The sequence below is a fragment of the Nelumbo lutea genome, chromosome 2 (genome assembly GCF_056320005.1).
Source record: "Nelumbo lutea isolate HS-2025 chromosome 2, American lotus-T2T, whole genome shotgun sequence".
In the NCBI taxonomy this organism is placed as follows: Eukaryota; Viridiplantae; Streptophyta; class Magnoliopsida; order Proteales; family Nelumbonaceae; genus Nelumbo; species Nelumbo lutea.
In genome coordinates this window covers 15,137,908-15,150,238 of record NC_142685.1, presented here as the reverse complement: position 1 = coordinate 15,150,238, position 12,331 = coordinate 15,137,908, and the positions used below count along the sequence as shown (strand labels likewise).

Genomic DNA, 12,331 nt, shown 5'->3' with positions numbered 1-12,331 from the left:
ACTGCTAAAGTCACATATATATATCTGTGTGTATGTATGAAGATATGTATTTCCTATATTAATAATTATTCAATTATAAGTATTAGGGGTATTTTAATAAATATAATATACAGGTGAGGAAGAATTGGGTTTAACCTAATACTATATCTTATTCTAGAGATACAAATTCAAAAATCCCAAAACTTATTTCCAAGTTTCGACAAAAAATCTATTTTTTCAAATAAGAAAACCCACCCAATCGGAGTGAATAGAATGGAAATTACAACCCTTATTTCTCCATCGGACTGCATACGAAAACATATAGCAATGGCCCTTTTATTATTCATCCCGAGATTATATTGAAGAACCCAGCAGCTACCACCATTTTGACACCGACCACGTTGTTAGCATGTTCCACCACGTCACATGAATTATAAAAAAATAAAGCTTCATGCTGCAGGCAGATGTGCTAAACATGCAACCTTCTTATTTTACTGGGGCTTGAATAAATTAATAACTTCTTTTATAAAATTTCCTATATTCAAGAGCTTAAGAATGAAAAGAGTGTTTCTTTTTCCTTTTTAATTCTAATACATCACTCTCTTGGTTGTTTTTTCATCTCCAACAATGAGAAATCTCAGAGGCCCATGTGAGATTCTTTAGCTTCACATGATATAATTGCTGACTTAAACATGTCTGGTATAGCCAACCTGCACCGGCCGGCTTAGAGCTTGGAGAGTGCTGAAGTACAAAATTTTATTGATTTTCTTTTTTGAGTTTTCAAAAAAAAAAAAAAAAGAAAAATTAAGAAAAAACTAACTCCAACTTAAAAATATGTTCAAACCAATAAAAGACAAACATGTGAGTCCCACCAACTTTTCATCATTCATAGTCTATCACCATTCTTTGGTTCAGGTGCATTCTCCTTCACTGATCACTCATGTATCTTTCTTGCTCATATTTCACAATCTCAAACTCTTCCAATTGTTTGAATCAGAAAAACTCTATGGAATTATCAAATTCTTCCATATTTCTCCTTCACTAACCACTCAAGCAGGGCGGAGCCAGGGGGTGCCTTGAAAATCCCTACAATACCCATTTTAACTTTATCTGGTTTTCCTACTTATATTTATTAACATTTGGCCCCCTATCTATGTTTATTATATTTTGCCCCCCCCCTATCTTAGCTCCACCCCTGCAGTCAAGAAAAGGCATGCAAATTACAAGATAAACAAATTTCCTTCTTAAACTATCATTCAGAAGCTATATATATTTTGGTTGCTTTTTTTTTTTTTAATTAAATCGTGTTAGGTGATTTTAACATCCAGCTGTTGAAAACTGTAACATAAAAGAGATTGAGTTTAATCTTTTTTGGGTAATAGTGTTCCATATGATGGGTAATTACCTTAAAGCTCCCATCAACTTTGACCTGCCCTTAAACCTCTCCTGACTTTTGGGGATAAAAGAACTTACAGATCCCTTTAGTTATTTTTAAGTGGATAGAGACATTAAATGTGTTTTATGCCCATACTAATTCCTCCTATCAAGATAAAAGATTTTTCTTAATTCTAATTTTATCCTTAAAACTGTTAATACGAGTAAATATGTTTTATTTCTTCACGGCATAAGCAAACTTGTTTTGGGGGGAAAGAAAGGCTTAAGAGTATTTTATTTAATTTTTTGGTTAAAGGTTCAAGGGTATTTCAGTCATCAAACATTTGATGCTTTTACATATGGGCAAAATTGACATTATAGCATATTTAAATCCATGACATCAGCAATTACTGTTAGATTTCTAATGGTAAAGTAACAAAGGGGGTGTATAAATCCCTTTATCCCCAAGGCTGTGTTTGGAAACAATGTAAATGGAGTGTAAATCCCGGTTTAAGGTAAATTTGCACTCTGGTTCACTTTTGCCTGTATAAGTACATCAATAAAAAAGAAGTAAATTTACATTCAAGTGGACTTTTGATAAAAAAAAAGCATATGCTTTATTGAAATTCATGTTTACATCCATTACAACTAAAAATCTATTTGATAAGAATGTAAATTTGTTGGTGCAAAACTAACCCATTTTGCAATTTATATGAATCATTTTACACTCCACATATATGCATCGTTTCCAAACACAGCCCAAAGGTAAGGGAGGCTTAAGGGCAGGTCAAAGTTGAGGGGAGGTTTAAGGGATTTACCCTCCTTATGATACTCAGAAAACATGATACTAGAAGATACATATAACCAATCAACTGTTATCATATAAGTGGTAACCAATCAAGTGGTATTCATCAAAATTCATGGACCGTTTTGATTGGTCAGCGGCTCTTTCCACATCATACCTTTCTAGCATCATAGATTTACCCTAACTAATAAGATGGCTAATGCCACAAAACAACTAAACAATAACAAAGTGGGCGTTTGGGAGTGTAGTGGAACAAAGTCTCAACATTTGTATTTGATTTATATACCTTTTTAGCATCATATCTTTCTTTTTTCATATGATAAAATGCATAGTTGTCTATTGTGGTTTCAAAAACATAAATGCCATTAGGCACAATCTAAGTAGAAATGCCCCTACTGTTGGGGGAAACATCAAAAGGATGTTCCCTCCAATGCCCCCATGCACATAATTTAACATAAAGGATGATACGAAGATTTTAGATTTGAACATGAATCATCATTATGGTATGGTAAAGGCAAAACATCTACATGACACTTATGTGCAATCTAAAAGGAGAATAGATGGGAACGACCAGACCAGATCCCAACTCCCAAAACCCCCTAAAACAAAACCATAAAAAAACAGAAGAAAAAGATGACTAAAGGAGTGTTCTACAACAGGAATTAATGTTTTTGCTTTCATTTTCTTTTCATGAAAATTACTACATCAGCAAAAGACAAAGAAAACAAAAACAAATTGGTTTTATTTCAAAAAATAATTAATGTTTTTGAAACCATCAAAATGATAGTTAATTTTAGAGTACAGATAATTGTACAATGAGAGAATTAAATGAAAATATGTTTTTTTTTTCAAACTAGGATTTCAATAACACATTTTGGTCCCAGTTTTGGTGACAAAAAGCACATAACAAACATAATTTTCATGTTTTTGTTTTAAGAACCAAATTGTTTTCAATCCCAGAAGGTTTTGATTTGTTTTTGAAATTTGAAACAAGGATACAATTCATATTGAGGAACACCCCCGTTAACCAACGTAATAGCAGAAGTGCAGAACTGTACCAAGAATGTAGATCGCCGTGGTTGGTAACAAAAGAACAAGCTGAACAGGAATCTTTGTTAGATAGAATTTTAGGGCTCACTTAACTACTATTATCAGAGTACAATTATTGCGCGTGCTTTTCAATTTTAATAATGACAAGAATGTGTTGTCTGAATCCATTTTGAGCCTCAAAGCAATTTTCCACGGGGAAGATTCCTTAACAGACGTGCCGTGCCGTCCATGTGCATGATTAAGACCTTGAGAGGCAGCACAGAAAGCCCAGTTTAAAACTTACAAATAGAGCCCTTTACCTTACTTATGGTCCACCATGCATCCATGAATAGATTATTTTGGGATCAATAATGGCGGAGGCCAAACGAGGGTCCACATCGATGATTTAAAGCATGCACCATGTATATCACTGTTACTTAAAGCTAATGATCAAAATAAATCATAAAGCATTACCAAAACGCCTTTACTTGTCCCAGATCAAGATGCTCTGTAGATATACATTATACAACAGATTTGTTTTGGGCTTAGGCATCATCACCCTTTGAGCCGTGTGATTCCAATTGTTTATGATAATATAGGTGTCGGAGAAATAATTGTACTCTGATAATAGTAGTTAATCAAAAGATAGCATAGACAAATTTAAAGAGGAAAAAAAATTGGAGCATCCTCTGCAGTATATAGATAAAGTTGCAGGTTACTGTTTCTAGTCATGTGTTGGGTAGAAACCATTCACAGTCATCCCACCGTCAACAGAAATAACCTGACCTGTAATGTAAGAGGATGCGGGAAGGCAAAGGAATGCCACCAAGGATGATACCTCCTTTGGTTCGCCAGGCCGCCGAAGAGGAGTGCGAGCAATTACCGTATCTAAAAATTCTTTATTGTCAAGCAACTGTTAAGATAAGACCAAATGAATATCACAGAGATGAAGGAAGAAAACCTATAGGATATGATATGAGCTAAGTCTGAAATTTTGGCCGGGGTGTATGTAACCTGGCCAAATCGATATGGTTTTAGCATGTGTTATGCAAATCATATCTGTAAGCTATAAAGACATCGGAAATTCACAATCAATGGAATTGGTCTATTAGGTATTTAGGTCATATTTGATGTTTCTGTAATGCCTAAATTGCAGTTCAAAACCTATATTTATATGCTTGGGTATGAGATGACCCATGCACATACCCATGATTTGCAGTCATCATTGTCATCATCATTAAGATAAATACTATAATAAAGAATGTGGCAAAACAATTATATTTCTCTAAAACATGATGAGAGCTCAGATACACCACAAATATATCAACATAATCTGCTGGACTCTAGGAGATCCACTTTTTTCAATAGAAAAAAATCAGCTAATGTTTTTCTTTTCTTTATCATTACATTCGATCAGAACTTCTACAGGCACCTACCCTGGTTCATTGTCTACTACTTTGAAGATCTTGGCGATTAAGTGAGGCAACACTCCATGAGCACCTTGTCTAGGCACCCGCCTTGACAACTATGGATGTTGACTTCTTCTCTAGGTGTTGACTCTGTTAGGACCCATCTATGGTTTACTGCAAGTAGTTTATCTCTTTGTTGAATATTAGTCTATTAAATAAATCATTGTCTTAATATTCCAGGTTTGCTTTTTCTTTTATTGTTCTTATGTTCTTCTTGCATATTGTATCATCTCCTCAACTACAAAATGCCTCTCACTTTCCCACCAATCTCTCTTTCTGTCCCTGGGCTTTTTTTTTTGTCACTGAACATCTACAATCCTCTCTAAGTAGTACAACAGCCACCTTCACCAATTCTGTCTTGTTTTCCCCAAATCTGTAAGTACCATTTGGGCCCCCTTTCACCCTATTTTCAATTTCTGCTTCACTTGTCTAGTGATTATTCAATCTCTTTAAGTTCTACCCAGCCTACTTTGTTCAACAAGTTGAGGTTAAACTTTAACCAGAAAGCTGTTTGGATGAGTCCTGCATCACTAGAGTAATTGGAATACCATGAGCATCCAATCTGGTTGATTTGTTGCATTGAGATCTAATGAAAGCAACCATCACATATAGCTACTACATCCATCCCCATGGTATTAGGTGTATGATGCACCCCAGATTGGACGTATGTCAAGTTTGGAAGTCATGCCATGGTCCTTAAAACATAATCATAATATTTAAATAGAATGTGAGTGGGGCGAGAGGACTTTACATGTTCCACAAGTGAGGTTCTGATATACCATGGTGCTACACAATTGGTCCTGATATTGTCTTTTGCCCACTCGCATGCCAAGTTCTTCGTCAGTTGATTAGTTGCTCCTAGGAATGACACGGGCTATGTCAGATTGCATAGAATAGCAACAACTAGACTGGCTCTGAAATGAAGATATCAGGAAAACAAAAATGGTAGTTGGTACCTTTACTTGCTCCATAGACAGTCCCAGAACCCAGTGCCACCACACCAGCAACAGAGGATATAAACACGATGCTTCCCACTCCCGATGATTTCAAAAGCGGGTATGCCAGTTGGCAAAGATGGTAAGCAGATTCTAAGTTGGTGGCTATCAGGGTTGAAAACTCTTCAGCTGTGTACTCTATGGTTGGTTTCCTTATATTTGTTCCAGCATTGTTTATCTAGAAACAGATCATCAGGTACCATAAATTCCTTATGGGTCCAGGAAATGAAAGGAAGGGGAAATAGGAAATGCTATTTAAAAGTTGAACACATACCCATTGGATTATTCAAAATCAGCACTTGAGAATGCATAAGCACTCAACAAACCTCACACATGCAAATATGCAATCCACAATCCAAAAATGCTAGGGGGTGGGTCATGTAGAGATGCTTTCAGTATGATCTTTATGATTACTAATAAAAAAATTAACGAGAAAGTAAAAAAACAAAGTGTCATGTTTTCGAAATTAGCTAAAAGAAAAGCAAATAGGATTAGCTTAGGACTTGATTTAAAACATATCAGTTGGAAATCAGTACAAGTCTAAAATTCATTGGAAGCTACCAATACTAATTGAATCAGGCAACAACCGTGAGAATAAGCAGGTTATAAAACAAGATTCCTTCTACCATCAACCTAAAATCTTTCTGATTTGGCTTTAAGAGTTTCTTATCAACAAATTGACTTGATCTGTATGACGTAACACATGTTGTACAAGTTCTTTCCTTTTTTACAGTTCTGTTTTTACCGAATATCTTGACATATCATCATATAATGTGCTTGTAGAAAATGGTGACATCTGTAATTCAGAAGAACCAAATCACTGAGGTCCTGTTTGGTTCGCGGGAATATGGATCTGGAATTGGAATCAGAATCAGAATGGGCCATTCTGATTCCAACTGTTTGGTTGGGCAGAATTGGAATCCCATTCCCATTCCCAGTGGAATGTCATTCCCCCATTTGAGGGAATGGCCATTCCCTACCCCTCCCTTGGGAATGAAATCCCATTCCAGCTGATTTCAATTCCCATTCCAATTTCTGTCTGAACCAAACAGATTATGAGAATAGGCCATTCCAATTCTGACTACGAACCAAACGGACCCTGAGTTTCTTTTCAATGATTTCTTTTTAATGTCAAATAAAACACAAATGTACTGATAAGAGCTTGCATCAACAATCATCTCCTTGTACACTCCAAAAATGGTATAGCAGAAAATCAAGGAAGATAATCAAAGGTAATTAGGGTTGACCTAAGGTTCAGGCTGATGGCACAACAGAAAGGTATTTTAATGCAGAAGCATCCTGATCAAGATATTTGGGGCCATTTTCACACCACAAATTTTGGATCAATTACAAAGCCAATGTCCATAATGAAGTCCAAGCCCTTGAGCAGATCCATATGAGGCTTAGACCTAATCTTGAGCCAAAGCCCAAGTCAATACAAATCTAATACTCAGATCCATAATCCATTTGCCAACTCATACCTCTTGGCACTACCAAACTATGAGCGAGATTTGATTAGCAAGTAATGATCTTTATTGATATAAAAAAAAAAGATCTTTATTAATATAAAAATAAAAAAAATGATCTTTATTAATATGGAAAAGAATAACATGTATGGATACGATTACATCCCTGAGGTTTCGGCTAGCCCAGCTATCCAGTCCTTTGTGAATCATCTACCCACACCCCAAAAAAAAGAACAGTTCCCCGGATACGAACCCCTTTGCTTGGCCAAAAGCCACTTTGAACCCCAAGTGAAACTGGTTTCCAGCTCTCTTGATAATTGTGTGATTTCCATCAAGATGTACCTATACTGCCATGAGCCTTGGTAGTCATTCCTTATAAGAGACAAAAGGGCAGGAAATTAATAATACTAGATATATCAGTTTTGGCATTAGTATTTATCAAATTGGTAAAGTTAGAATTAGGAGACCTTAGGATATGTGGAGCTTATTAGGATTAAAAATACTTGGTCATAGTAGAACATCTTTTATATAGAAATATACGAGCCTAGAAACTAGGAAATAAAGAATAGATACTAGATAGCCTATGCAATAATTAGTCCTGGCAAAAACATATTTAGGTATGCTAATGGGAGCCCGTTTAGTGTTGAAGTAAAGTTAAGCGAATTATTAGTTTCACACCTCTCTCTCTCTCTCTCTCTCTCTCTCTCTCTCTCTCTCTCTCTCTCTCTCTCTCTCTCGCATCATGAGAAACAAGAAGACAAATTTCAGTAAGCACACTGGAAATTTCTCTTTGCTTAAATTTCATTAATAATGGGTCGGATGTAGGTTGCTCTCTTCCCTCCTACGGCTTTAGCATTTCAAAAGGAATTTTTAGATCTGATCCCCATTTCATGAATGGCATTTCCTATAGAGTTCAAAATGGGAGAAGACTGAGGTTCTGACTGGACCCATGGTGTCGTAATACTGCTTTAAAAGAGAGATTTCCTTCTCCATTTGCTGCAGCTGATGATGCTCAGATTTCTGTGGCTGATTGCCTCATACAAGAAGGGGGCAGCCTAGTTTGGTCTCCGGTCTTCAGAAGGAATTTCAATGATTGGGAGTTGGATCAGGTGGTAGAGCTCTTGTCTTTACTTCAGAATCAGCAACCAGAGTTGCAGTCCAAGGACTCCAGATGCTGGAATTGGATAAAATCTGGCAGCTTTTCAGTCAGATCCTGCTACTGGGGGCTCCTGGGTGAAGCCTGACAGCCCTTCCCCTTCAAGGCCATCTGGACTCTGGAGAGTAATTGCCTCTCTAAAAGTCAAGTTTTTCACTTGGGTGGCTGCCAAGGAGAAATTCCTTACCAAGGAGATGCTGATGGGAAGACGCTTTACCTTACTGGACTTGCTCTGCCCCTTGTGCAACCAGCAAACTGAGTCTTTTTATTCACTGCAAGTTCTCGACAGGAGTTTGGAAGCATTTCCTTAGGGCCATTAATCTGAGTTGGTGCTGGCCAGAGTCAGTCTCTGTGCTAGCTGGATGGAGTGTGCCTGGCATGTCTAAAGAAGGGAAACAAGTGTGCTCTATCATCCCATCTGCAGCGTTGTGGGCTATCTTGTTGGAAAGAAACAATAGGGTTTTTGAGCAAAAATCTAAGACTGAGGCCGGGGTTATTAACTATATAATAAAATAGCTTAGGAGCTGGTTATCTCTTTTCGATGTATGTAGAAATGTTTATAGTTCCGGTTATTTTTTGAGGGTGGACTTTTTTTGGAGAGTCCTAGCTCTGGTCGTGATTGTACGCATTCTCAATTCTCATTGTACAGGACCTTATACTTTTGAATCTAATACAATACATTACCTCTTCACCAAAAAAAAAAAAAAAGATTTAAATTTGTTTCAAACAACTGTTTTTATATTCTTCTGTGATATTCTACTTGGTTGCCGCAGTCCTGCTTTCCATCTACACCAGATTCATTTGGGACTTAAACTAGAAAGGTTGAGAAGCAAAACTAGAGCTTTTAACCACTTGAAAGAATTAGTTTGGATTGATTTCTGATATGGGTATAGAAGTCTGAAACTTCAATAAGTAGGAAGAAATTGGGGTAAATAGCAATAAACGTGCAACTAGGGAAAATGGCTCAAAAAAAAGTGTAGGGTTATGTGAAGAAGAAAGTGAGGTTAGATTGGATTTCACTGTGGCTTTAAAGAACAGTTTCTGATGGACAAATTCAGATTAGATTATACTTAAGAACTTTCTATTTTCTCATCTAAAAGGGTTATGCTCCGTTCTTAGTTGTTTCTTACTAGCCTTTGTATAGTACACTTTGACAAACCTCTATAGTTTTTTTCCCTCACAAACTTCTTTTATATATATATCATCCAAGAAGAAAGTTGATAGAAAAAAAGAAAAGAAAAGCAAAGCAAATGAATTGGTAGGATTTTCATTTCCAGAGCTTGTAGTGGGGAAGAGGGAAAAACTTACAAGGATGTTGAGTTTGCCACTAAAAACAGAGGATACAGTTTCTATAAGCTTTTCTCTTTGTTGTCGAGACGATACATCGCAGACCGAACCACTGACTCGAAAACCCTTGCTTGCCCAATCTCTCAAGCACCCATTTAGTTCGTCTTCTTTTCGAGAACATGTATGTACGGTCGCCCCTAGTCCAGCTAATTCTTCAACAATGGCATGACTAAACAAACACATGAAGATATTACAAAATTAACGTTTATGGTTCGGGGGTTAAGATTTTAGATGCTTTATCAAAACCCAGAAAAACAATATAAGAGCAAAACTGAATAGAGATGAAGCACAAAAGTGCATATAGTTGTAACTTGTAAGTCACAAGAAGATTAAAAAAAAATAATAATAGAAAAAAAAAACAGAAAGGAAAAATCTATGACGCCGGAAAGACATGATACCGGAACGGCTTTTGCCAATCAAAACCTCGCGTGGATTTCGATGTAAACCCACCGGTTGATTGGTTATAATTTTTTCTGGTATCATGTCTTCCACCCCCCCCCCCCCCACCCCCCACAAAAAAAAAAAAAAAAGATAGGAAGCATGAAAGGTAGAAGAAAGCGAACCCGATGCCTCTGGTTCCTCCGGTGACGAGAGCGGTCATTCCCTTGAGATACCATCTGCTGTCTCTGCTGCTGCTCTCTGCTTCCGCCATGTCCTCTCTCTCTCTCTCTCTGCAACTCGAGCCTTGACTGCTTGACATTCTGTTCTGACAAGATGAGCCAACTTGTCAAATCGTAGAGCTCTAAAGTGGGCCGTGCCCCCGGCCCGTCACTGCAGCAACCGGGCCGTGCTGGGCTTCGATTTTGAAGCTTGCAGGCCGGCAGGGCACGGCACGGACAAGTGGGCCATGTTGACCTGGCCCGACTCGGCTCAGCATGGCCCACATGTATTATATATATAAATTTTCATTTATTTTCAATTTTATTATACGATTCTATTTTAATTGTATTGTAATTTTTTTAATTTTATTTTATTATTTTATATATAAGCATTTGTATTTTCTATCTTTTTGCCAAAAAAAAATATATATATATATGGAATAAAAATTTAAGACTTTTTTTTTTAAATTTGTCTATTTTATTAATTTATTTTAAAATTTTCATTAATTTTCAATTATTTTTTTAAAATATGCTTCAAACAGCCCGGCCCAGGCCCACCTGGGCTCATGTCATGGGCCATGCCGGGTCTGACCTGATAGTGGTTCTAGGCCAAGCTGGAATGGCCCACTTAGGCCCACAGGCCGGCATGCTAAGGCAAGGGCAGCCTGCTAAGTCGTCTGCTGTGTCAGGCTGGCAGAGCCCAGTTTACACCTCTATCAAAACGATGGTCGATGGTGTTGAGTGGCATGGGCCATGAATCATTAAGAATCTGTGTATTCACCGGTTTCTAATTGGCAATGATGAACATGGACTGGGCCGGAATTTTTTTAAGAGATGTAAGGGCACTCACAGTCCCTGATGCCCATAGCCTGGGTCTGGAGTGATAAAGATTTTCCAGCCCACTCTTATGCGGGTCGGGCATAATTTGTCTTATCGGCCTAGGCTAGGCCATTGAGGCATTGAACCTATAGCAGCAATAAAACTAAAATCTGAAAGATAACCATGATAATACTCCTATCTTATGAACCACACAGATGTTGAGAACCCCCCTGAAAAGACAAAGATCCATCATCGAATTACATCCATAATTTGCGATCTCAATAATGGATCACCAGTCCGGATCGTTGCTCCGGATTCTACTATATTATTTTGTCAAGGTTCCATAAAACCGTGAATATCACCAAAAGTGTGATGTTCTCTTTACGTGGTGCGCAGTTTGATTAGAATCGTGGGAATCTAGGCGAGATGATTGATACAATGTAAGGTTGAACTGAACTGTTGTTGGCTTCTTTGTCACATACTGTTAACTATCCACGGCAGTGCCTGCCTGCAATCCATCCAAATTCCAATATATAACAAACTATTTTTATGGCTTCTCATGCAAAAATTGCCCACGAAAACCAGTCTCTATATTAGTATTTTTCTCTCAAGGGAAATCTATGATACTGGAAAGACATGATACCAGAAGAGCTTTGACATGTGAATTGTGATGAATACCACCTGATTGATCACCTCTTTTATGATATTGGTTGATTGGAGGTGTATCCATATAAAAGTTAACTTTTGGACTTCTGTAGAACACCATTTCTATGTTCCAGGAAGCGAGTTAGAAGGATGCCTCATAGGCTTGGCCACGATGAGATTCTTTTTTAGGATAAACAACCCAATCCTGGAACTGAATGCACCACCACTGGAGCCTGTTAATATTCAATGAATATGTATACATACTGTCTTGAGGGCGAGCCTTAAACAGTTAAACAACTTCCCCTCCCTAAAGATCATCCAACTACTTGTTTGAGGCATATGAAGCCTGGTGGATCCAAGTGACCGGAATTTCTGGTTGGCTAGGCTGAGGGATAAATATTTTTCACTCTGAAATGTGCCATTTCTGCAAGGGCTATAGAACCTTGGCTTGTTCCAGGTCTAAGTGATCCATACATCAAAATTCATTATCCTGTTAAAATCATAACCACTCCAAATCAACTTGTATAGAACACCTGCTTTGCATAGATGAGTGATAGGGACTATTGCTTGTGCAGTGGTAAAACCTTGGGCTGACATGTAAGAATGTGGGCTCAAGTCTGAAAGTGGTCATTTCTGTTGAAGTTAGGG

At 37.4% G+C, this 12,331-nt stretch overlaps 1 protein-coding gene across 1 annotated transcript; it reads right to left on the bottom strand.

Moving 5' to 3' along the window:
• Positions 1-3,634: 3,634 nt before the first annotated feature.
• LOC148868771 (tropinone reductase homolog At5g06060-like) lies at positions 3,635-10,398 on the bottom strand. The gene is made up of 5 exons (XM_088970335.1): positions 10,184-10,398; positions 9,582-9,789; positions 5,613-5,829; positions 5,408-5,514; positions 3,635-4,100 (listed from the first exon to the last, which is right to left on the bottom strand). Exons 1-5 carry the CDS (start codon positions 10,318-10,320, stop codon positions 3,912-3,914), a joined length of 858 nt encoding a protein of 285 aa, XP_088826461.1. The 5' UTR covers positions 10,321-10,398; the 3' UTR covers positions 3,635-3,911.
• Positions 10,399-12,331: the final 1,933 nt, after the last annotated feature.

What these genes read in the sequence shown, in the direction of transcription:
- LOC148868771 (XM_088970335.1), bottom strand. Translation starts at nt 10,320, where the DNA reads ATGTCAAGCAGTCAAGGCTCGAGTTGCAGAGAGAGAGAGAGAGAGGAC. An exon ending in GGAGGAACCAGAGGCATCGG is followed by an intron (nt 9,790 to 10,183) that starts GTTCGCTTTCTT and finishes GTGTTTGTTTAG; the next exon opens with TCATGCCATTGTTGAAGAAT. An exon ending in GTGGCAAACTCAACATCCTT is followed by an intron (nt 5,830 to 9,581) that starts GTAAGTTTTTCC and finishes ATCTGTTTCTAG; the next exon opens with ATAAACAATGCTGGAACAAA.